Raw genomic sequence first — 27,662 nt, 5'->3', positions numbered from 1 at the left:
CCGAGACTCTCAGCAATAAAAGGAAAGCTGCTAATACAGACGTAACCATATATTTTAAAGGAGCAGATGGGTTGGAACCTCAATTCTTCAGGAAGTGGGGTGTGCTGACCTCCATGGTTTACTCACTGGGCTTTCTAGAGTCAAAGGTTACTTACTACCAGCAAACGAATCTCTTTCACCCTCTTTGTGTCCTGAGGTTCTCCCTGGTTCCAAGCTCCCTGGTATTTGAGAGGTATCCACTCTGCAAATGCCAAACAAAGGCAACATTAGCAAAGGGAAGGAGTAGAGGGGTCTGTGTTGCAGCTCGGGAAGGGGAGCACTGACATGGCAGCACCAAGAACTGAGCACTCAAGGGAATTTGCATTCGTTGGGGCTGGTCCAAAGGGTTGTCGGGGACTTAGTGAGAGGGGTAAGCATGTCATCTCTGTAACAGATGCCCAGGGCTCCTACCCCAAGTCCTACCTCCTCGAATTAACTAAAATACAGAAGAACTAATATCAGTCCCATTTTACAGATGAAGAAATCAAGGCCAGTAGAGGTTAAGTAGTCTGCTCACGTTAACGCAGCTCGTAAAGTGGTGGGCTGGGGTTCAAACTCCAGGAGATCTCCATCCTGCGCGAGTGAAGGGACGCAGAGAAGGCTGAACAGAAGCACATAGGGGTTGGTTCCTGAGATGGAGGGCAATCTGTAGACACCTTAGAAGGGGTCAGGCAGGATGCAGACACACGCACAGAAGATGAACTGGCTAAGAAGGAGGAGAAGCAAGTCAGAGGCCCAGGACCAAGTGCTGCCAAGATCTGGGGGCCTTGTGGAGCCTGGCTAAAAATTCCAGGTTCGCCTCTGAGTAGAGCCCAACTCCACCCACCAGGGATCTTAAAGCAAATTATTCAGTTAATTACACAGCATACCTTACATCCTGTTGGACCGAAAAAAATTTTTTTGAAGGAAGATTTACATTTTACATATAAGTAAACAGTTGGCTCTAAATGTTTGTAGTTCAAAGGAGAAGTTTCCCACCCCCTTTTTGTAGTTAACTAAAACATGACTAGAAAAGCTATGGAAGGCCCTTGTTGTGGGCTCTTTCACACAGTTCCAACAGCTAAAGTTTGGTTTTGCCTGTTGCCTCGTAGCCCTGGAAGATGTGTAGGACTGAATTTCTGAAAGAGAACTTACAGCCACAGATCAAGGCAACTAGAGACGAACGTTCTGGATTGGAGCTATTTAATAAAACACTGTGGTTTTATTTTTTTACTTTATTTTTTATTAAGGTCCAACTGAAGTCAGCTTGGCGAATTTTGGGAGGAATTAAAAGTCATGAAGAAAAATGATCAAATTAGTATCAATGTGTCTTCTGCTTCTTTCTTAAACGTGTAAGAGGTTTATTAAGCATCTGTGTGTAAATGAATAAAAAATACGCCATCATTTTCCAAATGCACAAGTTGGAAGACAGCGAACGAGCAGAGGAAAGGTGGGTAGTACTGGCGTTACACGTAACAAAAATAAGGTACAAAGAGCATCACCCTCTCTCATTACTTGGCAGTTTTGCTCGTGATGCTATTGTATCGCTGTTTGTCCTCCATAAATGAGATCTTATCAAATACTCCATCTTCCTTCTCTGACTAGCTAGTCTGACATTTCCCCTCCTGGTGGTTGCCAAAAACAAAAATAACAATCCATATCCACAAGAGAAAAATAGTTTTTTGGTTTTTTTTTTTTTCCAGAATAAGAAACGAATACATCAGGAAAGAAGGGGCACTCCTAGAGCATTCCAGTGGGCCTGCTGGCACCTGCCCACTGGCAAGAAGATTCTAGATCTGTCTGCCTTTTGGAGCACTGTTCCTTACCGGAGGCACTTTATATACGTTATATTGCGTAAGCCACACAACACTTTACTTGGCTCACTACCCTTATTGTACAGTTAAGGAACTGAAGGTTCGTTGTCAATATATTTTTATTTCATGGAAGCTTTATCTTAATTTTCTTAAACTTGCATTTTTACTTTAAAATTAATAATTTGTCAAACATCCTAATACCCCAAAAGGGACCTGTTAAGGTGCAAAAATAGGGATGAAAATAGAAACATTAATACTCCAACTCAGAATAACTTCACCATGAAGAATAGTGAAGAGGTCCCCAGGGTAAATATTGAATTTGACTCTGTTGGGATAGTAAATTTGCAAATGAAGATATTTCATAAGCATCCAAGGAATGACAAATATTTAAACATTGAATTTTATTGGATTGTCTTTCTGTGTAACATGAGTCCTCAGTGTGTTTTCTTTTAAGAAACCTCATTATATTATGACATTAACCACTGATGCTTTTGCATCATTTTTCAAATAAAGAAAAATTGCTTTTATGATAAACCAAATGAGTTTATCCAGAACTTTCCAGCGCAAGGCTGATGTTCTCATTGCTGTGAGTAGCACGGTCTAACAGGGCACAGGCTTTGAAAGTAGATGACCCATTGCAAATCCCAGCTCTGCCACTTACTACTTTTGTGACTTTGGGCACATTACTTTGGACACAATGTCTCTTTACCCCTCCTTCCCTTATGTGTAATGTGGAGGTAAGATTTATCTAATATTATAGATTTGTTATGAGGATGAAATGCATGTAGAGAGCTGAGCACCATGCCTGGGAAAGAGCAAACACTCGATAAGCACTAGCAATCGTCAAAGACAAAGTCCAAATCCGCGGAAGGTTCTCGGCATCACACTCTTCAGGAAAGCACAGGTACGAATGATAGTAAACTTGAGCTCAGACGTTTAGTCTAATAACTGATTGCCAAAAGCCTTTATCAAACGGAGCCATTGATACTTCACACCAGGAGGAAAGACAGTGACTAATATACATACACGTTGCTGGTGTAAACTTTGCATCTGGAAGAGGGCGTATGTTGTAAGATGGGGGATTTATCTGATCTTTGTGCCAGGTTTCTGAGATGGAGCTTCTAAACTTTTGAAATTTCCTGAGTGACCTTAGTGGGTCCCTAGATAGTTCCAGCACGAGGGCTGGCCATGCCAGAAAGATGTAGTCAGAGGGCTGGGGCTTTGAGTCATGTGGTATAGATGTACCTCCAAGGAGGAGAGGAGGGGCTGGGGATTGAGTTCAATTATGTGCCGGTGAGTCAGTCGTTCGTGCCAGTGTGATGAAATCCCAATAAAAACTTTAACCACTGAAGCTGGTCTGAGATTTTTGGTAAATGAACACATTTATGTGTGAGGAGGGTGATATTCTGATTTCACAGGAAGAGGACATGGCAGTGCTGCATTCAGGATTGTCTCGGACCTTGCCCAATGTGCTTCCTCTTTTGACTGGTCCTGATTCGAATCCTTTACCATAAAACTGTAATCACAAGTATAGAGCTTTCCTGAATTCTGTGGGTCATTTCAGCAAATTATCAAAGCTGAGGGGGTCACAAGAACTCCCGAATTTGTAGACAGTTGGTCAAGAGTCGAGGTGGCCTAAGGACTCTGAAATTTGCAGCTGGCGTCTGAGGTGGGGCCGCCTTGTTGGGGACTCTGCCCTTAATCTGTGGAGTGTACGTTAACTCTGGGTGGTTAGTGTGAGAAATGAGTTGTGACACTGTACTGTGTCAGCTCGTGGCACATGTGACCCATGAGTATTGAGTAGATGGGCTTCATGGCTTTTTGACCTATGCAACACTGAAACGATGATTTAGAAAAGGAAACTTTTTTTAAGGTAAGGATTCTTTTATGAACCATGGTGTGGATGGGAGACAATGTGTTAACATTAATACTGACAAAACGTGAGCTAAGGACTCATCGAGGAAAGGTCTCTGTCACCATCCACCGAACACTTTCTCAGAGACAGTGGTTGTCAGTCAACAAAGGACTCCTCATCTTCATGCCAGGGTTTGGTGAGAGGCACAACTGTAAGGCAATCAAATCAAACCCACAGAATAAAGGTATTTTCAGCCTATTGTGCAAATAGATTGGAAGTGTAAGCCTATTTCTCCTTCTGAATTTCCTTGACTGTCAAAGGAGAAGATGCTTCACATCAGCCTTTGAAATTAAAGTAAGGATAAAACCAGCTCATCACAACCCTTTCAGAAGGCCAGGAAAACACATTTCCATGATTTCATGAAGCTTATTCAAGTGTCATTGGTCAACAATATATCAAGAACTCTGAACAGCCTAAACCTGTCACTTCAGAGGTGAAATTTCAAGATGTTGCTTCTGAGGATATGATATTCGGATTTTATAAGAAAGACAAGATACCATAGACTGATTGCTGAATATTTGACTTTCTCCAAAAAGTATGTGAAATACTTCCCTCACAGGAGTTAGTGGACTTCATATTACTTGGTTATCATTTAAAATAACCTCCACAGGATGCAATGGAAACGGAAAAAAAAAATTACTTTGAGTGGAATGTCATCCAAGTGTAGATGAGGAAAAAGTAAGCTGCCTTATCCCAAGCTAAATACTCATAAGCCTATTGACTTTACACCTGATGGCGTGCCAGAAACAGTCTTCAGTGAGAGATCGCTCCAGGAATTTTGAGTCCTTGCCTTGCCCTGAAAAATAGTTAACAAATTCACAAGTCACTTGCTTTCTTTTTGAGTTGGCTGTTCTAATTTAGTAAAAAATAAAGAATACCAAAACCCCCCAAAACCGTACTGAGTGTTGAACCTCGCTTAGGGCTAGTGTTATCTGCCATCAAGCTGAATACGGTAATTTGGGAGATATTATCCATTTAACTAATATGGAGTTATCATGTTTACGTTATTTTCATTAACAGCAGCAATGACACTTGTTTTACATTTATGTACAATTGATAGTCTGATTCCCAGATGCCTATTAACTGAGGCTTACAGTTGAAAAACTGGCCTGGGAGGGGATAGTTCTGGAATGGTGATGTGAGCCTCTACATGGGGATCTGGGGGAATGGTTTCCCCAGCAAAACAACCATTTAACTGGTGGGAGTTGTAAAAATAGAAACAGAAACAAACATTTAAAGTCTCTGGAAATTTCCCTAAGGATGTACAGCAAACAGCATGACATTGACTCAAATTATGCTAACTCTTGATAAAAAAACAGAAAAAGTCTTCAGCACTTGAATTAGGACCAGCTCTCATCACACCATCACCTACCCACATTCTGTGGGATGGAAAAACTATTGCTTTGGGCTGTAGGCAAAAAGATAGGCTCTCTTGCTCTCCTTAGCATCAAGTCCAAAGCCGGAAGTAATAAGCCGCCAGGATCACTCATCTTCCACAGTCTCATACCGGGAGAGCACTGTTTAGAGCAGGCATGGCAGAGAAATGGTACTGCCTTCCCCCACCGAGCTCATTCAAAGAACAAAGGTTCTTCTGCAGGTACTACAAACTGGAGTACTGGCGCCTAATGGTCTCCACTACAACTCGTCATAGGGAACGGGTTCCACACCAGCACCGCGAGCCAAGAAAACAAAAGGCACCAGAGCAGGGGTCTCTCTGGGAGGAGTGGGCTACCGTCCCCATCATCTCCAGCTCTGGCTGAGGGGCTCTGAGGTTCTTCTCAGCGCGGGGTGCAGGGGTGGGGGCAGGCTGTAAGAATAGAGAACCCCACAGCCCCACCGGACAAGAATGACTTTGGAATGGAGCATTTGCCGATACTTGACAGCCCAAGGAGTGGACCTTAACATATGTATAAACATTTTTTAAGACATCGTTCAGAAAGTGTGGGGGAATCCCAGGATAGAATGAAGAATGTGAAAAACTTACGTGACTTAAACAAAATAGACGGAAGTGAAGGGAAAGATAAACAATTCAACAGCAATAGCTGGGGACTTCAATATCCCACTTTCAAAAATTGATAGAACTCGGCAGAAAATCAATAAGGATATGGAAAACCTGTATAACTACAACGCAAGCAGACCCTGAGAGACACCAATAGAACACTTCGCCCAAAAACAGCAGAATACAGTTTCCTTAAGGACGCATGGAACATTCTCTGAATCCAATGCTGGACCATAAAAACTAGTCTGTCACTTTAAATTCTTGAGTATGATGGACTAGATCCTAGATTTATTCATTCGATTCAATAAACATTTACTGAACATCTAAAAAATGACGAGTACTGATCTGGAAGCTGAGGTAACACTAACCCACAGGAAAGACAAGGGCTCTGCCTTCAAGAAAATTACACTTAGGGAAGGCAGCCCCACACGTCAACAAAACATCAGCAATATAATTCCAGAGTGTTATTATTAGCCTGGAAGAAGTAAACAGAAAGATAGAACAGTACTTGGGCTGTGAAAGGTGAGAAGGGGGTGGCTTTGTAAACTACTTTAGAGAATGAGATCATGAAAAGACTGCTGTTCTTGAACTGAGATCCAAAGATAAGAAAAGGTTAACCCTTCAGGTATTTAGAAGGCCAACATCTAGCCCAGGGAATAACAAAGGCCTTGAAGATGAGGCAGAGAAGGCAGGGGTGGCTGGAGATTGACAGGACATGGACAAGATGAGCTTGGAGGAGCAAGAGACAAAGCCTGGAACCTTTCTGGACCCCTTAAGAACTCGGTTTTACTCAGAGTGCGATCAAAAGCCTCAAGGGTCCAAGGTAGGGAACTGTCATGATCAGATTTATATTTTTGTAAAAGAGATAATTATTACAAAAACACACCAAAAAATTTAGAGGCTTAGATTATGAGTAATAGCCATGGCGACAGTGGAGACTTGGGATTTGTTTTGTATTTGAGCCTGGGTGAAAAAAATGAAGATGACTTTTTTATTTTCAGCTTCATTAACTGTGGGTACAAGTTACCACTGACAGAGATGAAAAGAATTGGAGGGAAAAAAAATCAGAAACACAGAGAAAATGAAAGGTTCTGTTTTGGATATTCTTAGCTTGAATGTTGTTAGATATCTGTGTGGAAGCAGCATGGCGGCCATGAGACGTTCGACTGGGGTGCTCAGTGAGAAGACTGGACATACGAACGTGGCTGCCATCAGGAATTCAGTCACACATTAGATCCTTGTCCCACTCACCAGCCCCATTCTTCTCTGGCCCTACCTCCCTGACATAATGAACCACTTCCATCTCGTAACATCCACTCTCTCTGTTACTAACAGCTTTGCAAGCTACCATCCTGATCTGTACCTAAATTTGCTTATCTAAAAATTCCCAAGAAATAAAACAGAGCAGCAACAACCAAACTCACAGCAACTGAACATACGTGTGTGCCAAACGGAACCAAAGCTGGGTCCTGAAGATCTGGACATGAAGACTGAGGCCAATCTGTTAAGCATTCTTGCTACGCATTCAGTCCCAGGTTTTGGTAAACAACTTCTTCTGCCTAAAAATTCTACCTGAAGATTCTTGAGGAGGATCTTTACTGACTCCCGTCTGTGTGTCTGTGTGTACTCCCGACTGTAGTAAAGTCTGACAAATGCTCGATGCAGCTGCTGGGTTTTCTTTAACAAGAAAGAAACGCAGGTGACAATTCCTCTCTATATTGCTTTCCCTCAAAAGCAAGATAGAATAACCACTTCCTACTGCCTCCCTAACTGGATCCTGTACACACCTGAGTAATTGCAGTTCCGTGTCTTAACATGGCTGCCTTCCCGTTAGACTGCTTCTTGGGGGTCAGGCCTTCTGTTTCGCCTGCACATCCTCTCACATACAGCACGGTTCTTGCCCTTAAAGATGGAAGCTTGAAAGGAAGGAAGGGACAAAGGGAGGAAAGAAGGAGGAAATTGTCGGTAGCATGTTTCAAAAGCAATGCTGTTCCTGATCCTTCGTTTGATAGACATTTATAATTCACATTTTCTGTTTTTCTAGAACAATCGACAGCCCCAGTTTTTTAAAAAAGTATACACATGTAGCTAATGTGATGGTATAACCAGAAATTGTGAAAACACAATAATTTATTCAGTTGCTTAACTAGGTCAAAACACATTTTCCTTCTGTCTCATTTCTTCCCAAAGTACCCAGCCCTTTTCTTTACTAACTGAATAGCTCAAAACCACTTGCCAGAGGCAGGGGAAAAAAAAAAATCAGGATTGAAAATGTCTGCATCAGCGACCTGACACTCTTCGAGTAAGCTCATGGGCATTGCTCCTTGAGAGCGTCCTGTGGGTCTGGGAGCAGCCCCACACCCTGGGCAAGCCTGTTGACAGCCTCCAGCCTGTGGCTTTAAAAAACAAACAACAACAACAGCAACAACAACAACAACAACACAACAACAACAAACCCACCAAGATGTAAAACCATAGAATAGTTAAGGTCAGAGCCACTTTGTCCAGGACCCTGAGAGTGAGCAAGTAGGACTCTTGCCAGGTCAAAGATGAATTGTCTGGAGAAACCTGCTTAGCCTGTCCCAGTCTGGTCTCCATACAAACCCATGGAGGGAAAAACACATTGGCAACAGCTGACAGGTGCTCAGGAAAAAGATCAAATGCCCTGGGGCAGACGCTCAGAATTCTAGACGATCATTTTTATCATTTTAAGACTAAAACTGTCTTAATAAAATCAGAATTTTATCCTCAAATGCTTTAACTCTAACCTTTAGAAAATCAATTATGGAGGGACCGAAGGTTTTCAATATGTAAAGGGAACTACTGGCCACCCCCACTGGTCAGCTATTTATCTGGTGCTTCAATACTGTCCATTCCTGCTTCTACTCCATATTCTCCCCTCAGCCTACGTTCCCACCAAGAAGCCAACAAACCCCTTGCATCTCTAATTCATAACCCTCTGCCAAAATGTATGGGTCCTACTTTTAAAATAGCAGTTCTTTCCAAAAATCATCAACTGAGTGACATTTTGTTCTTTTTATTTGAAAATAGATTTGCAAGTATATCTTTCTTCGGAAAGGAAGTGTGTTTCTTTCTTTTTTTTTTTTTTCAAAGATTTTACTTATTTATTCAACAGAGATAGAGACAGCCAGTGAGAGAGGGAACACAACCAGGGGGAGTGGGAGAGGAAGAAGCAGGCTCATGGCGGAAGAGCCTGACATGGGGCTCGATCCCACAACGCCGGGACCACGCCCTGAGCCGAAGGCAGACGCCTAACCGCTGTGCCACCCAGGCGCCCCAGGAAGTGTGTTTCTATTTTAAGCCAAAATATCGTAGGCACATTCCCCTATTAAATGTAGTAGAGGGGTGTGCTGCTTACATTATAATCCATCATTTATCTCTTGCGGAAGTTTAGGATTTTCTAATAAAGAGAAATGAGGAAGCCGTACTTGTGTTAGTAAATATTGCTGAAAAGACGATGTAGGTCACTCCCTGTAGAAGAAAAAGAAGATACCTCTTTTCTATTCCTTCATTTGTAATAATATTCACTTCCATTTCAAAATCAGGGTACCCCGTTTTCTCAGTGGGGCATCTCTGATATCCACTCAAGTCACTAACCTCTCCGGTGGTGAGGACTGGAGCAGGATGGGACAGAGTGGTAAACTAGCTCCATGTGTGTGAGTAGGGTTAAAATGGATGTTTGCTATATGCTCTCTAGGGCTTTCTCTAGCTTTTAATGTCTTATTTTTTGAAGAGCACATTCAGGGATCCTGGGCCAGACTCCCTGAATAATAATCTTTAAGACTTAGGTCCAACCAACTGTATTTTTAATAAGCAATACAATTGGGGGGATTTATCTGAAGATTTTAATGCCTGAGAAGTTATCGGCAATCTTTTAATGTATAAATTATCTCTTGCATTGCCTCCAAGACACCACAGAATGCCACAAAAGAGACCCAATCCTTGCAATACAAACAGATCTCTACTCTGTGTTTGCTTGAGCAGAGCAGATAGATTTTGCACTTTGTAGGACTTCCCCATATGGAGCGAATTCACAGCACAATTTCCAAACTAGCGTGCTAGGAAACTTCCTTTGACTCCCATTAGAAGGACTTCCTGTGCCCCACCTTTGACCCCTGCTATACTTTGTGCAGGAGACCCTGAGGAAAACTGAGGGAGAAATTGCCCTCCTTCTAGACGTAGTATGCAATGATTTGTGTTCATCTTGTTCTAAATGTTACTCTTCTCAAAGATCATTGGAAGCCCTCAGATGAGGATTCAGGAATTAGATTTCAAAGGACATCAGATTTATACTTTCTCTCTCTATAATACAGCTTGAGTAATTAATGTGCCATGTCATTTTCCAAAGAATCTCACTGAAGAGCCTACGCCAGTTGATGTTCCCAGGCGTAACTACAAACCCATGTGCCAATGGAAACACGAAGTAAGCCTGTGGCTGAAGTTCCTCAGATATAATACGGCTCTTAAAGTCATTCAGTCATGCAGCAAATATTTATTGAACACTAACATTGAGACAAAGGCAGTGCTAAGGGAGAAAGAACGACATGAACCTTGTCCCTAAAATGACATGAGTCCAGTGACCAACATCAGACGATTAACTCATAGCAACGTTAGTCACGGGAGGGTCTGTGGAGAGGCTCACCTCATCTGAGGAGTCAGTGACAGTTTCCCTGAAGTTGTGGCCTCCTTACATACAGGGTTTAGTTATGCCCAGAGAGGTAGAGAATGATGTTCTAGACGGGGAGGACGAACAAATGCTACAAGCACTTGCCATCTTGGCCAATGGAAGGACCAGAAAGGAGGACGATGAAGCCCAGCACAGTAGATCAGGAGAAGTCCCTGAGGCAGGGAAATGATGAGGTCTGTGATTTTGCTTGTTTCACCCGTGTGGAAAATGGGTTTACCAGAAAGCAAGAGAGGACCTGGGAAGATGAGTTAGAGGTATGCAGTAGGAGGGATACGCTGTCTGCAATGCAATATTGCATTGGCGAAAGGAGAGGCATTCAAAACTTATGAATTGACTCTGGGCAATTATACAACCTCTTCCACCCTCCGAATCACTTCCACCTCCTCAGAATCTCACAAGCCCTGTAGCCTCTCTTGTCTTTCTAAGGAGGAGCCTAGACCCGAGAAACCAGACACCTGGTCCTGTGTCACACTTCTTAACGGAGGATTCTGATCCACAAGACATCGAGCTAAATCCCGCTGCTAGAAGACAGTAGTCACATCTCTTTGAGGGAACCCTTCTGCCCGGGTACTTTCCAAAGTGCCGAAAGTCCAACAAAGTGGGACAGATTGTGTGACAGTTTTCGTGCTTCCTTGCGAACAAATGCTTGCAATATGCGGCCGAATCTGGTCTGAGACTTGCTTTAATTGTTTCATCCCATCCGGACGCACAGCCCTGGAGGAGGCTGCTTATAGCTCTCGCAAGTCTCCAGCTATCCTTAGCTAGCGACTTTGCGACAGGAACCTCAACACAGGATTGGGTGAATTTGGCTCCGGTCAGATACCATGACCTGGATTCAGATAGTCCGTGTGGAGATGGAGCAAGGTGGAACTTCCTCAGGGCTGGGTGTGATGTGCATGAGGGAGGCTTCTGGAGGCTTCTGGCATGAGCAGCGTGGTTCATAGTGGTGTGACACACAGAGACAGGACACACATGCTGGCTGTACATAGCGCTGAGTTAGGGGGAAGGTCATCAGTTCCGTCTGGGCCAGTGGGTGTGATATCTTTGAGAGTTTGCTAAATGGAGATGTTGCACAAGGCTTTGGGTATGAGAGATCTGGGGCTGAAGATGTACCTGGGGGCGCCTTTGAGAAATGGTTGTAATGAAAGCCACGGGAGTACGTGAGATTGGCCAGGAAGATAGTGGTGTAGAAGGGAGGAGACCCTGAAGACCTCCCACATGTAAAGTCTGAGTACTGGAGCACAGAAGTCCATTGAGATTTTGGTGTTACCGCTCTAGCTCGTAGGTGGCATTTTACATAATGTGAGAACCGAGAGCAAATTTGCTTTTCAACTAAGAAGTGCCTTTATTTGGAAAAATACTTGCACTGGAGTATATGTGTCAGTGGCACATTTAAGCTACGAAATTGGGACACAGAACCACTCTGCAGGAGAGAAAGAGGGTTTATTGTGCTTTGTAAAGAAAGGAAGAGGACCGGGGAGGGAGCCCAGTGAAGAGAGCAGGCTGGCCGGTTTATTGGAACTCCACCGGGGAAGGGCGGCTGAAGGAAGGTTCTCGTGTTTCTATTAAAGTTGCTTACGATGCTGCATTGTAACCCCCTCCTTCCTCGTCATCAGACAAAGCTTCAGAAAAAACCTAAAAATCTCAAATTTTTACTGTGAGTACTCTTCTTCCTTTTAGAAACCAGAAAAGAAGTGGATTTTCACATCAAAGGCAAAGAAATAAGAGGCAATGGCAGCCTGTGGGTCCATAAGAGGTAGCCTCTGAAAACATCCCCCCCAGAAATATGCAGAGATGTGGGGGCTGGCTTTGAATGTTGATAGACTGTGGACCTGAAGGGTTTGTTTTTCATAGATTTTGAGGGATAGGCATATCTGTCATCTCATCTCCAGATTATATATTTTTAAATGTTCTCTGTGTTCTTTTAAAATTATTTTTGAATAGGTGGCAGTCACAAGTTTGACAATACAAAGGTCCCTTAAAGTAAGTCTCCTTCCCACCTTTGTCTCTTATCCAGAAGCAACCATTATCAACTGTTTCTTGCTTATCTTTCTAGAGATATTCTTTTTATATAAAGAAAATACATGGCTCTTCTTTAAAAATGTTCTTAGAAATTTTAGCATACAGTACAAACTCTCGGGCATCTTGCTCTTCTTTCTTAAAAGACCCTGAATATCTTTCTTTTTTTATTTTATTTTATTTTAATGTTTTTTTATTATATTATGTTAGTCACCATACAGTACAACCCTGGTTTCTGATGTAAAGTTCGATGATTCATTGGTTGTGTATAATATCTTTCTATATCAGAACAGAAATGCTGCTTCTTAAATGGCTGTCTAGTTTTCTACATTCGAATGCACCCTAATTTATTTAAGGAGTTCCCTACTGGTCATCATTTAAGTAGTTTCCAGACTTCTGCTACTATTGAAAATGCCTCAGTGAAAACCTCGTCCACACATCATTTTGCACATGTGCAAATTGAAATGATTCTTGCCAAAAGAATTTAAAACCCCCTTATCATGACCAAGGGCAGACCACGGAGGAGGCAGGTGCCAGGGAGAACACAGAGGAGGCTCAGAAAGCTCAGCTTAGAATCTCAGACAGCTGCAACAGCAAAATCCTAGCCAGCATGTTCCAGGGCGGGTGGAGGGAAGCAAAGCATTGTAGAGAAATAAACTGATAAAGACTGACGACTAGACGTTTGTGTTTTGGAAGAAGACATTCTAGAGCATGTAAGACCTCACAGGACAAAGCAATGTGGATCACACAGCAGACAAACTAAATTAGCAAGAACCATCCTCTTAGCTTCCTTAGAAAAAGGTGATCAATGGGTCTTTGGGAGAAACTGAAGACAAGGATCAGAAACTACATTTGTGTCTGGTTTTTACAATCAGGTATGGATATAGCATTTGTAACAAATCTTTTTAGATGCTTTATAAAATCGGGAGTTCTTTCACTTCTCTCTCTTTTTAAAGGATTTTATTTATTTATTTATTGAAAGAAAGAGATAGCCAGAGAGAGCACGAGTTAGGGGGGGTGGGAAGAGGGAGAAGCAAGCTTCCCACTGAGCAGGGAGCCTGATGCGGGGCTCCATCCCAGGACCCTGGGATCATGACTTGAGCCGAAGGCAGACGCCCAACCCACTGAGCCACCCAGGTGCCCTCACTTCTCTTGATATTGTTCCAGACATAAACCTGGGATGCATGGACTCTCCCTTACTGTTAATCAAAACTCCAGGCCTGGAATGAAACAGACCCCAAACTAATGATGATAACAAAAATTAACACGTACGGAGTGCTTATCACCTGCTGAGAACTACAAAGCGCTCCCCACTGATGATCTCGTGTTACCTTCAAAAACCTTAAGAAGATAAGGTTATTGTTCAGATTCTACAAATGAGGAAACTACGGGTAAGAAATTTGCCCAGGTTCACATGACTAACACGTGATGGAATCAAGACCCAAACTCAGGCACTCGGAGTCAGAAACTTCCATTGCCGATAACTAGCCCCAACCTCTCCGTCTCTTCAAGTTTGCTCCATCCTTAACCCCAAGGCTGCCTCAGACACCTGGTGTTTGTCAGTAAAGTGGCTGGGAAACCAGCCGCTTAATAACTTGCCTTGAGCAAATAATAATTCATTCTTGATAAGTACAGAAAAACAGCCCTTATAAACAGTGTCTCCTAATGAAGCTGATTTCTATGTGTGCAACAAGTTGAACATTCATTTTTAAAAAATTATTAATAGTAGCAGTATGGTCTATGGTCTAATACATGCTTGCAGAATTGCAACAGAGTTTGTTTCGAGAATTTAAAGGAATAGAAAAACATAAGGCTCATAGTAAAAGAGAAATTTTGTTAGTCTTAGATGTGTCTCAGCATATGATGCATGGTATGCAACCAGCAACCACTTTTTAAATAAATGAATAATTAAAAGAAAAATACCAGGATATCAGAAGTCATAAAAAGAGCATTCTGGGTGGGCCAAACAATGTTTCAGGCAATCCTTCACAGAAGGCACAGCATAATCTTCGAAATAGGACAAGCAACAGTCCTTTCCCAGATCCCAGAGAAACGCCAATTACGAAAGCCGTTAAGAAAAAAATAGAAGAGGAAGCGTTTCCAGATCCAATTGCTGCTGGAGGTCGTTTACAGTCAGTGTGGCCACAGATGGCCTCATACCATGGCGTTCTCCCCTTGCTCTTGTTCATATTAAAATATTCTCATTTTTCACTATGGCCTAAAATTTACTTCCAATATGAATATTTCCTGTAATCACCCCTTAAGTACATAAAACTCGGAATACAGAACGAAAGAAGACCTGGACTATAAGAATACTGTTCTCTTTCTACAATAGGAGAATTCCTCCAGGGAAAAATTGCTTGTTTTCTCATTGACCCCTGGTTGCTATGTGTTAGTGCAGTGACCCAGTTCATGGCATCCTTTTGCCTTGTTCTGGGGAATGAGGCCAGTCCTGTTCCTTCTTGAAGTGACAGGCAATTTCTTCTAGGTTCTATGAGCTTTCTGGAACCTGACGGTCTTATTTCCATTAAGGCTCTCTTGAGATACCTCTCCCATGCTGAGAGGAAGCCCGAATCAGAGAAGGGGTCCTGATGAACATTTGATGCTCCGACAAATTCACTCCAGTCACTGAGGACGGCAAACACAACGTCACCAGGACCATTTTGCTTTTAACAAACGTGCTAAATGAATCCCATCTTTCATCTTTCCTTCACAGTGAGGTTTCTTTTTCTTTTTACAACTTAATGAGGTTAAAAAAAGATATACAAAAACGGTGCACATTTAATGTATACAACTTGACGAGTTTGGACATAAGCAGATCCCCATGATCTCATCCCTGCAATCAAGGTAAACGTTGATCAACGTTTCCTCTAAAGGTTTCCTCTAAACGTTTCCGTGTATCCCTTTTGTACGTGTGTGTGTACTAAGAAGACTTTACGTGAGATCTACTGTATTGACACATGTGTAAGGATGGTCACATATGTAAGGATGGTCAACTATAGACGCTACGTTGAACAGCAGATCTCCAGAGCTCACTCATCATGTGGGGCTGTAATTTTATACCCATTGAACAGCAAGTCCTCATTTTCTCCTCCCCTTGACAACTGAGTTTCTTGAAAGGCCATTCTATTATAGTTTCTTCTTCCTCATCTCTTATTCACTCTTCTACCCCTAACAATTTCAGCTCCACCCCACCATTCTGCCAAAACTGCTCTCTTCTGAGGGCATTATTCACCTTCCAGTTATCCAATCAAATAAATATAACTTGACTCTCACAAGACATTTGCCATAAACACTATTGAGAACTCTCCTCCTCTCGAAATTCTCTTCTCTTCTCTTCCTTTGGTGTCTGTGACATGATTGCTCCTTCAACAGGGATCCTATCCTTTAATGATTCCTCTTGCAGTCACTTTTTTCAAGTATCACAAGGTTTATGGATAGATACAAGTATATCAAATCAGGGCATGAACATGACTTGATAAATTAAGTAGACTTCATTTCAATACTAAAATGAGAGGGGCCAATTCAAATTCTCACCATGTGCTTCACACCCAAAAATCACTTCAAAAGCATTAATGATCTCGCAAGACTAATCAATTTTGTGCAAGTAAATGATGTTTCTTTTAAAAAGACTTGTGCGCTTGCCCAGGCTCAAGGACATTAAGATCTAGCACATAAAGCCCATTACTAGAGGTAGAAATACAGGGCGTATACTATTACAGCAACGACTATCAACTAGAGGTAAGGATATTTTAGTTACAGCCAAATGGATAATCAAATAATGCAACAACTCAAGTATTACTGAGCCAAGTGCATTTCTACAGTATTCGGTGTTGCTGTTCAGTCTTCTAAATTAAAAACCTAGGATAACTGGTGGCAAGAAGGGTCTTGCAATAGACTGCGTCTGCCTGAGAACTTATGACGTAATTATTGCATGCTGTTGGCATGCTATCCAAACACGAAGGTCACTTCCAAAATATTTGATGGTAGACTATCATTGAGACATTACACTTACAAAAAACCCTTATGCTGAAGGAAATCATAACTGCTGTGCTTCTGCTTTAAATATTGTGAAAATATTCCTGCATTCGTTTCTTATTAATATTCCTGCCAGGTCACTGATATTGCCTGTTTATCTGTCATTTCTAGTCCCCAAATTTCCCCTGAGCCTAAGGCCTTACCGTTCAACTACCCATTAGGCATCTCCACCCAGATATCCCAAAGGCACCTCACACACAAGTCCTTCCTTACCTTGATGTTCTCCCATATTGCACCTCTGAGCATGGCATTCCGCACTGGAGACCACAATCACCTCTGCTCTCATCCTTCCCACTTTCTTTATCTCAACATCTCTTGATTCTATCCTCCTATTCTCTCTGATCTGTCCCATTCTCTCCACTTGCAATAACCGTGCCTGATTTGTTCTTACCTGATAACATCACCCTGTTCGTACACCTCTTTTTCCGAAGCACTTAGACCAGAGTAGAAGCTCAAATCTCTTGGTTGGGAAGATGAATCCTTTATAACAATTCCTCTCTCCACCTCTGCCACCCAGTGACTCACCGACATAGTACCTCCAGGGAACTTTGTAAACCACACAAACCTGTCGTCAGGCCACATCCCCTCACCTCCCACATCAAATGCTCCCACCACCTCCTTGATCAATTGTAAACTTCTTAGCATGGCCTACAGAGCACTTGTTGCCCTTCTACTTCCTGTCTAGCCTCATCTCCCACCATGCCCCGAGGCACCCCTCCCTGTAGCCCTAGGAGACAGCAGACACCACCAGAGCTCTTTAAGGACCCTCCCCCTCTTTTTAGCAAGGTATGATGAGCATACGATAAAGTGCACACTTCAATTGCACAGATGGATGGATTCTGGAAAATGTATACATCTGTAAACACCATCCTTATCAACACATAGGACATTTCCATCACCCCAGGAAGTTCCCTGTGTCCTCCCCAGTTAATGCCTGCAGGTTAATCGCTGCTCTGATTTCTATCACCATATAGTAGTTTTGCCTGTGTGTCTGGCTTCTTTTGCTCACCGTAATATCTGAGACTCACCTGTGTCATCGTGTACCAGAAGTTCATTTCTTTTTATTGTGGAGTAGTATTCCACTGTTTAAATAGACATTTGAGTTGTTCCCAGTTTGGGATTATTATGTAGTGGCAGACATTTGTGTTGTTTTGGGATTATTGTGTGTCAAACTGAAATGTACATTTTTATCCAATGTTTTTGTGGACAGAGTTGGTTTTTTTTTTTTTTTTTTTTTTGCATAAATACCTAGGAGGGGAATTAGTTTGGTTAGCTTTGAAAGAAAATGCCTAGTGGTCTTCAAACCATGCATCTCTGCACTTGGTAATGTTGGGTGTTGTTAATGTTTTATTTTGGTCATTCTAGTGAATGTTAAGTAGTGTTCCATGAGGCTCTAGATTGCATTTTCTTCTTCACTAATGATATTGAGCACCTTTATTGGCATTTGTATATTCTCTTTTGTGATATATCCCATTCAAGGTTTTATCTGCTTAAAAAAATTAAGGTGTTCATTTTTTTTATTATTCATTTGCCAGACACATAAATTCCAGTCTCCTTTTCACTTTCTTAATTATGTCTTTTGAAGAGCAGAAAATCATGATTTCTCATCTTTCTTTTTCTATGTCTTTTTAATTTGTCTGTGTGGATTCTTCCCCTGGGAGGAACGTTCCCCCGTCTTGAGAGTCATTTGCCATCGCAGGGTATAGAAATCACTGATTTTCTTCTTCCTTTCCCCCCAGAAGCTTGGGGCCAACTTGAGAGCAGAAGTCATGTTTTATGGAGTGTTTTATATCGAATGGGACACCTAGCAAGTAGCAGGTGCTCAAAGACAATTTATTACCCAAATACACAAATGAATGTGTTGAAAATCGGAAGAGTCGGTTCAATTTCATCAGCTAACTTTTTTGCATGTTATCTTCTGAAAACAAGGAAAACTTCCCATTTAGCTCACAAGCATGTACAAGCAAGAAAAGCTTTATGAGGTCGTAAAAATGAAGGGGGTCTGCCCCTTAAGCGTACATCAGTAAGCTGCCTGTGAATAGACACACTTCACAGATTTTATTATTGATGCTGTTGTTATTATTTCAGGAATCCTGGCTTTTATTTGAAAGGAAGTACATGTAATTTCCTTTGGTAATTCTTCATAAATTAGATACTCCTTATGAAATGCGGGGATATCTCGAACCAAAAACACAAATGACTTGTCAGAACTCAGGATATAAGGATTTGCCATTTGACTGCATCCTGTTGGAGTGATCAGCTTTTTATTCTAGTGAGGTTCACTAATGTCTAAAATCATATGGGTCACATAAAAATGACAACGTCATCATTAAATCTGTCCAAGAAATAACCTTAATGAATTCCATAGAGAACTCCCACTTGATAATGGGAGTTAAGAAGTCATAATACTATTCCGACAGGAAGGTGTGGTTAAAAACATTTGAAAAGCACCAGCAATAATGAAAATGATGGGCTCATTGAGGAAGCAAAGTGTAATCTCCTCTCGGCAGGAAACCACAAAGTGGAGAAGCCCCTGCTTGGGGGACAATGAGACACAATCAAGGGACATTCAGCCTATTATGAATTAAGCATTTGAGAAGAGAATGACTTTTTCCATAGCAACAAAGCCTTAGAAAGTCCAGAATTTTATTGGCCAGATTCTTGTATTGTTCTTCCAGGGCAGCATGAATCCTCATGCTGGATGATTAAAAGTACCAGAAGCAAGTGTGACATTCAAATAGTCAAGGTCAATTGATAAATATGTATAGAAAGAATAGAAAAGGTAGTTACACTTATAAATAACCAGAATCCTCAAATCCCCAATTCAAAAGGTACACAATTTAGAAACTAATTACAACTGAAGTTTTAAGGATTTGATGCAATAACTCAGTGTTGCCTGATAAAATAATATACCCATTACCCAGGATGCAATCTTTGCTCCTCAAAGTATTGGTTTTGCTACGGTGTGATGAAAAGGTCCAATCCGCCTCTTTAATCAAAGCTTCATGCTGGGAGCGGACATGTGAGATAGTCTCTCTCCGATTGCCAAGAACCCTAAAAGAGAGTGGTGGGAAATTGTTCCCGGCCCAGAAGTACTAAAGAAACGCAGCACCATGTTGAAGGTGGAATGGCAGGAAGTCACAGGTGGCTTGTCGTGATGCTGGCATCATCCCGGATACTGTTGGCCCAGACACCTCCAACCGGCCCAGACACCTCCAACTGGCCCCCACGACCTGGCTCTCGTCACCTTCAACCATGGCCGACTACTGTCCAGATTCTCAAAGTCCATCCAAAATAGAGTTGAAATTCTTCTCTCATAAGAATTTGGTCATGATTTAAATGTAGTTAGAATTCTAGTTGCAAAGAATTTATGTTGAAAGCAGGAACTCTTACTTACCTTTAATACCTTGTGTGCCTAGAATAATGCCTGGTGGGGTGATTAGCAAGAGAATTAATGGGAGGACTTAGGAGGAAAGGGAAAATTTATAGGACTGTTGGAGGTGAAAGGCTATATTTAGAAAATTAAAGAAGCAAATCCAGCAACTGAATTAATACTCCACGACTCATTTAACTATTGATCAAAGAGAATTTATTCACAGAGTTTTTCAAATACAAACAAAATAGCACTTTCAAATTTTTTTATACAAAGTGAATATTGAAATAAATGTGGTACAGCACAGTACAATAATGAACAAAAGAAAACAAGGTCTAATGAATGGAAAATGTCTCTCATTACTCACTCCTTCAACTGAATTCTCTCCTACAGTGGACAGGAAGTTGCCTCTTTACTTCATAAGAATATCACAGCAGAAGCTACTCAGACGAAGACATCTTTCGTATTTTTGAATAATATTGAAATACAAAGGCTTAACTCTAAATGTCTGCATAAACACCAAACACGTGTTGAGGGCATAAAGAGTTTATGCAGGATATACAAAATACTGATAGAGTGGCTTATTGGTCCATTGATTAGGTTTAATGTATGCTTTATAAAGTGATAATACTGTATTTTAAGTGTACTTTAAAAAGAAAACAGAGGAGTAACGCACCCCCAAACCTCCCATACAATGTGTGCAACAAAGTCTATGTTTGCGCGTGGGCGTGTGTGTGGATACGCATATGTCTGTATGTGCTTTCAGAAGCGCCATGACCTACAGGGAACATCTGTGGGTTACCCTGCTTCCCAACATAGTACTGTTTCTCCTAGCCCTTGTAATTTTCATAGTCCTCATCTCGTAAAAACCCCAACCCCTTGTTTGCATATATAGGTTTGTTTGGCGTATGTATGTGTTCTACGTTAACAATACTCTGTGGAATAGAAACACCCAGCACCCTGCAATATTTTTAGCCTTTGGTCCATTTTTCTCTATTTTTCCATGTCCTCCATTTTTTTTTTTTTTGCACATCTTGCACAACCCTGTGACATTATGTAATGTTTACCATTCCAATGGGCTTCACCTCATTAGCACTGGTTGGATTAGAGAACCACTATTCCACCTTTTGAAAGTAGCTGGATGTTTCAGTCTCTCCAGACCCCCTTTGGCCTATCTTCTCCTCTGTTGGCTCTCGGTGGCTCCATCTCAGTAGGGGTACTGCTTCTGTTTCTTGCCCGAGAAGCAAGCCAGCCATGTGCACAGCAGCATGGCGGTTGCAGCACCTGCTCCCGTGCAGTAGTAGGCCCAGCCGATCTCACACTGGCCTAGGGACACAGGAGAGCGAGAGAAAACAGGCAGAGATCAGAATGATTTTTCAGGATGCTCTGTTATTTCTCCCAGTGTGTATGTTCCTGGCATACTGCAGTAAAACTGAAATAGCCATTAAAACTGTGGTGTACTCACTCAAATGGAATGATAACAAGTGCTGAAAGCTATCTCAAGACTGAAGAAAGCCAGAATGGTTGTTTGCATTTCAGAAGGACCTCTGGCCCATGCCTCCTGCTAGCTAAGAAGTCAGACGCCTATTCTCTTCCACCAATGCCCAGTCTTCTGCTGAAGAAAAGGAGGAATGACAGCAATCAGGGTGGGGGGGGGGGGATGAAAGTATTAGTTCTAACTGAAACCATTCAAACTGATATGCACAATGAAAAAAAATCAAAATATAGATACATGCTTCTGCAAAGGGTCCACTCTGAGGAGGAGATCCATTTGAAGGATGAGGCTAAAATGAATACTGCTATTTATATAAAATTGCCTAACAACTTACACTCTACCTTTTGAATTGAAGAGCAAAACCTCCCAGGTTCTTCTGGGGCCAACACTCACCTTTAAATTAAAAGGTCATAAATGAGAACATAATGAAAAGGGTTCAAATGGGCCCTGACCTGTCAGAGTTGGATTAGTACTCCTGGCAATAGCAACACACCCATAATACTAAAAATATAATTAGTAAAAGAAAGCAGGAGTAGCTATTTTAATTTCAGAGAGAGCAGACTTCAAAGCAAGGAAAGTTATCAGGTATAAAGAAGGGCATTACACATTGATAAAGGAGTGCATTTTCCAGGAAGACATAATAATCTGTAATGTGTGTGTGCCTATCAACAGAGCGCCAAATTACATGACACAAAAACTGACAGATTTCAAGGAGAAATAGATAAATCCATTATCATGGTTGGAGACTTCAAAACCTTTCTATTGGAAATGGACAGATCCATCAGGCAGAAAAAAATCTGGAAGGACATAGTTGATATTAATCAACAGTATATAACTGACATCTATAGACTACTTCAACCAACAACAGCAGAATACACATTCTTCTCAAGGTCACATGGAAAATACAGAAAGATTCTGGGCCATTATACTCACCTTAAAACAGTTAAAAGAATAGAAATCATACATTGGCCACTCTTAGACTACAATGGAGTTAAACCAGAAATCAGTGACAGAAAGATCACTGGAAAATACCAAAATCTGTGGAGATTAAACAACACTTCTAAATAACACAGGGCCAAAGAAGAAATCTCAAAAGAAATAAAAAAATAGTTTGAACTAAATGAAAATGAAAACACAACTTAACAAACTTTGTAGACTGCAATGGAAACAGTGCTTAGAGGGAAATGAATGGCATCAAAAGCATATATTAGAAAAGAAGAAAGATCTAGAAACAATAATATAACTTTCAGCCTTAGGAAACTAGAAAAAGACGAATAAATTAAACTCAAAGTGAGCAGAAGAAAATGGATGAGTTAGAGCAGAAATCATTAACATTCTATGAGACCATCATTGCCCTAACACCAAAACCAGACAAAAACATTACAAGAAAAGAAAACTACAAACTGTTATTTTTCATGAACAGAGATACAAAAATTCTCAACAAACTATTAGCAGATTGAACCCAACAATGTATAAAAAGAATTATACACACAACCAAGTGTAATTTGTCCCAAATATAAAAGGCACGTTTAGCATTCAAAAGTCAATTAATATACTGGGGTGCATGGGTGGCTCAGTTGGTTAAATGTCTGACTCTTGATTTTGACTCAGTTCATGATCTCAGGGTCATGGGATTGAGCCCCAAGTCAGGAATCTACACTTGGTGGGGAGTCTGCTTGAGATTCTCTCTCTCCCTCTGCCCACCCCCACTCCCACCCCCTGCTCCTCTCTTTCTCTCTCTAAAATGGGTAAATTAATCTTTTGAAAAAGTCAATTAATATAATGTATCACATCAAAAGACTAAAAGAAATCACAGGATTATATCAATAGATGCAGAAAAAAGGATTTAACAAAAATCCAACATCCATTCATGATTTTAAAAAATTCTCAGGGAACTAGGAATAGAGGGAAATATTCCCAACTTGTCAAAGAACATCTAAAAACGTTTACAGCTAATATCATACCTAATGGTGAGAAACTTAAAGCTTTTTATTTTCAGATTAATTTTAATTAGTGCCTGTAGGAAATTCAGGAGAATTTTGAGGGATTGCCATTTCAATGATCTTGATGAAACTGCTTAGATATAGTTATTATTAAACTTCAGTAAGAAAGTCCAAAAATTTATTAATATCTTCACGGTAAAAGAAATGGCGGAGGAAGATTGCTCCATCGTACTGCATTGTGCCTTTCCCACAAGGCAAGGCTGTCCCCTCTCACCACTCCTTTGCAACATTTTACTGAAAGTTCTAGCTAATGCAATAAGGCAGGAAAAGAAAATAAAAGGTACACAGATTGGGAAATAAAACTGTCCTTGTTTGTAGATGGCATGATTGTCTATATAGAAATTGTGAAAGAATCCACAAAAAAACCCAACCAAAACAAAGGAACAAAAAAACCACTCCTGGAACTAATAAGCAATTATAGCAAGGTTGCAGGATACGAGGGTAATATACAAAAGTCAATTGTTTCTTATATATCGGCAATGAACAAGTGGAATTTGGAATTTAAAAGATAATACCATTTACATTAGCACCCTCAAAAATGAAATAATTAGGTATAAATCTAATAAAATACAAGATCTATATGAGAAAATCTACAAAATTCTGATGAACAAAATCAAAGGACTAAATAAATGGAAAAACAGTCCATGTTCACAAATAGGAAGACCTGATAGTATCAAGATGTCAGTCCCTCCTAACTTGGTCTATAGATTCAGTGCAATCCTATTCAAAATCTCAGAAAGTTATTTTGTGGCTATTGACAAACTGATTCTAAGGTTTATACGAAGAGGCAAAAGACTCGGAATAGCCAACATAATATTGAACAAAATTCAACAAAGTTCAACACAGTTAGAGGACGGGCGCTACTCAGCTTCAAGACTTACTATAAATCTCCAATAATCAAAACAGCGTGGTACTGGTGAAAGAACAAAGAGACCAAAGCAACAGAACAGAGAGCCCAGAAATAGACCCACATAAATATAGTGAAGTGACTTTTCACAGAGGAGCTGAGGCAATAAAATGAAGCAAAGATCGTCTTTTCAATAAATGGTGCTGGACTATCTGGACATCCACATGCAAAAAAAAAGAAATTGGACATACATCTTACAGTCTTCACGAAAATTAACTAAAACTAGATCATAGACCTAAATGTAACACATAAACTCCTCAAAGATAATATAACAGAAAAACTAGGTAACCTTGAGTAGCGTGATGACCTCAGGTATAACACAATCCATCAAGAGCACAATCCATGAAGGAACTAATTGAAAGGCTGAACTTCATTAACATTAAAAAAAAAACCACACCTCTGCTCTGTGAAAAGCAGTGTTAAGAGAATGAGAAGATAAGCCACAAACTGGGACAAAATATTTGCAAAAGATATATCTGATAAAGGCATCTTATCCAAAATATACAAAGAACCATTGAAATTCAACAATAAGAAAACAAACAACCTGATTTTAAAAATGGGCCAAAGATCCTAACAGACACGTTACCAAAGAAGATCTACAGACGGCAGATAAGCACATGGAAAGATACTCCATATTATATGTCATAAGGGAAGTGCAAACGAAAATGAGATACCACTTCATACTTATTAGAATGGCCCAAATCTGGAACACTGACCCCACCAAATGCTGGTGAGTATGTGAAACAAGAGGAACTCTCACACATCGGTGGTGAGCACGATTGTACAGCCATTCGAGAAGACCGTTTGGTGGTTTCTTATAAAAGTAAACATACTCATACCTTACAATTCAGCAATCACACTCCTTGGTACTTACCTGAAGGAGACAAAAGCTTACGTCCACACAAAAATGTGCACATGGATGTTTTTAGCAGCTTTAACCATAATTAACGAAACTTTAAAGGAACCAAGATGCCCTTCAGGGCCAGGACTTGGGTTCCATGTTCAAGAATAAAAAGTCATTGACCCAGAATATCCTATTTGAATTAATAAAATAGGTTTCTGCATTCATTATTCCTCCCCTTCCCAATTTCTTTTTTATAGCATTCAAATTATTCTTTGTGTGTGCACAGTATGGAAGGCCTCTGTATCTTTCATTGAACATTGTCTTTTCTGCTCTAATTTTAATCCTTCTTTTAGCCAGTCTTACGATCTCATCAGAAAATGCTTTGACAACAATTTTCCTCCCTTTTCTTTTATCATTTATACATTACATTAGATAAAACACATACACCTAGACATTTAGATTTCAGTCATTGAACCCATAAACCATAGATTGAAAACTATACCCTTTTTTTCTTAACAAGTCAGTCATTTTACCTCGTTCATTAATAACTTTTCTCTTGAAAAATACAGAGACTGTTAAGTGTAACATGCAATTTGACTTCATATCTTTGCCGCATTTACAGACAAGAAGGTGAGGTCAGGCAAAACTAAGTGAGTCATTGGCTTGTTGTGGTCACCATAAAGCAACACCAGCGAGATTAAATCAAGGGCCTCCACATCTCAAGAGTATACTACCCAGGGACACAGACAATAGGCCATGTGCAGTCTTTCCCCTGGGTGTCATCCTTGCTTTCTCCCTTTCCATATCAAATATTAATAACAATTTAAACATAGCAAACATGTATGATTATTACTTGCTCTGAATTGTTAGAAGACCTTTACATGGAGTAAATATTTATGCACTTAATCCTCGTAAGAACATGATGTGATAGGTACATTGAGATGGGAAAACTAAAGCCAAGAAAAATGCAATAACCCGCTCAAAGACTCACCCTTAGTAAGTGGCGAGTCCTTTGCCTCTCTCCAGAGTTGATCCTCTGCACTAGCACTCCTCAAACGCCTGCAGCACCCTCGTGCCGTCTTAACTGCCATCACTGTTTTCCTGTCTCCCTGCTTCTGCTTATGGTATCACCAGCCGCAAAGCAGGCAGCAATCTTTGTAAAAATAAATCCTGTTAAGACCCTGCCTTCCTTAAAATTTTCTTTTTTTTTTTTTTTAAAGATTTTATTTATTTATTAGACAGAGAGAGACAGCCAGCGAGAGAGGGAACACAAGCAGGGGGAGTGGGAGAGGAAGAAGCAGGCTCATAGCGGAGGAGCCTGATGTGGGGCTCGATCCCAGAACGCTGAGATCACACCCTGAGCCAAAGGCAGACGCCCAACCACTGTGCCACCCAGGCGCCCCATCCTTAAAATTTTCTAATGGATTATCAAACATCCAATCTCCTTCCAATGGCCTATCAGGCCTTGAATGAGCTCATATGTGCCTACTTTTCAAAACTCATGACCAACTTCCCTCTTGTTTCTGGACACACTGGCTGCCTTCTCTGGACCTCAGGAGGCTTGCTGCTGGCTTGGGTCCTTCATGTTCATTACTCCTTGGACTCAGAAAGTTCTACTCCAGATCATTAGACAGCTGGCTCCTCCTGAAATGGCAACTCTGTAGATACGTCCCACCCCCGACCTGCTTCATCAAAGTCACACTATTCCTCTACCTCGTTTTATTGCCTTTGTACCAAGCACTTACATGGTTTGTAAATACTCTGTGTGTGTGTGTGTGTGTGTGTGCGCGTGCGCGCGCATGTATGAGTACATGTGTTTAATTTCAGTCTCTTCCACTAGAATGAAAGCTTCAATTAGGGGAGATGTTTGTATATTTTCTTCGCTATTCTACCCCTACCACAGTGCCTGGCTCATAGTAGGCACTCGCTAAATAAATGTTGAATGAAAGGCAAAGTAAAAGAGAAACAGGAAGGAAGGAAAGTAGGCAGATAGCCAGTCCCTGAAAAACACAGTAAATCTGGAATTTTATTAAAAGAATAACTCTAGTCCTGTTTTGGCACGAAACTTTTGGAGAGAAGTTCCCAAACCAACTTTATAGCATTTACAATCTCATACAGAGTCTGTTAAATTAATAGGTGAATAGATCCTGAAAGATCACATCTCCCCCTTGGGGTAGGTCTCACTGGCACAACGACCTCCATCAATAGTCAGATTTGGTAAGTATTTTTTCAAGGGTAACAGAGTCTTCCTCATGGACCAAATTTTCTGATAACCATCCACAAATGTGGCTGGGGAATAATCTCCATTTGTAAATCCTAGGAATAATCTCCATTTTGAATTATCCCTTAGCTGGATTAAATAAATCTAGGAGGGAGAATTAATAGGTAGCTAAGAGCTGGCAGGTGGTTTAGAGCCTTTCAAGAAGTCAGCAAAATTTGTGGGCAATCCATTCAGCCTAGGGCTCATGACATGGAACACAATCAATCATTCATTAATAACAAGGTATTGACCTACACACAGTTCCGTGA

The 27,662-nt window shown here is 40.9% G+C and overlaps 1 protein-coding gene across 5 annotated transcripts in view; it reads right to left on the bottom strand.

The window, feature by feature from the left end:
• Positions 1-20,083: 20,083 nt before the first annotated feature.
• The window catches only part of LHFPL6 (LHFPL tetraspan subfamily member 6), a 241,414-nt gene continuing 233,835 nt past the window's right edge, over positions 20,084-27,662 (bottom strand). For all 5 annotated transcript variants that reach the window (XM_026493181.4, XM_048215731.2, XM_048215729.2 and 2 more), the window contains one exon: positions 20,084-21,210. In XM_026493181.4, coding sequence (XP_026348966.1) covers positions 21,092-21,210 — 119 coding nt within the window. In that variant the 3' untranslated portion in view covers positions 20,084-21,091. The remainder of the gene's footprint in view (positions 21,211-27,662) is intronic.

The sequence above is a fragment of the Ursus arctos genome, unplaced genomic scaffold (genome assembly GCF_023065955.2).
Source record: "Ursus arctos isolate Adak ecotype North America unplaced genomic scaffold, UrsArc2.0 scaffold_10, whole genome shotgun sequence".
NCBI lineage: Eukaryota > Metazoa > Chordata > Mammalia > Carnivora > Ursidae > Ursus > Ursus arctos.
The sequence above is the reverse complement of the archived record's forward strand: the minus strand, read 5'-3'. Positions and strand labels throughout refer to the sequence as shown.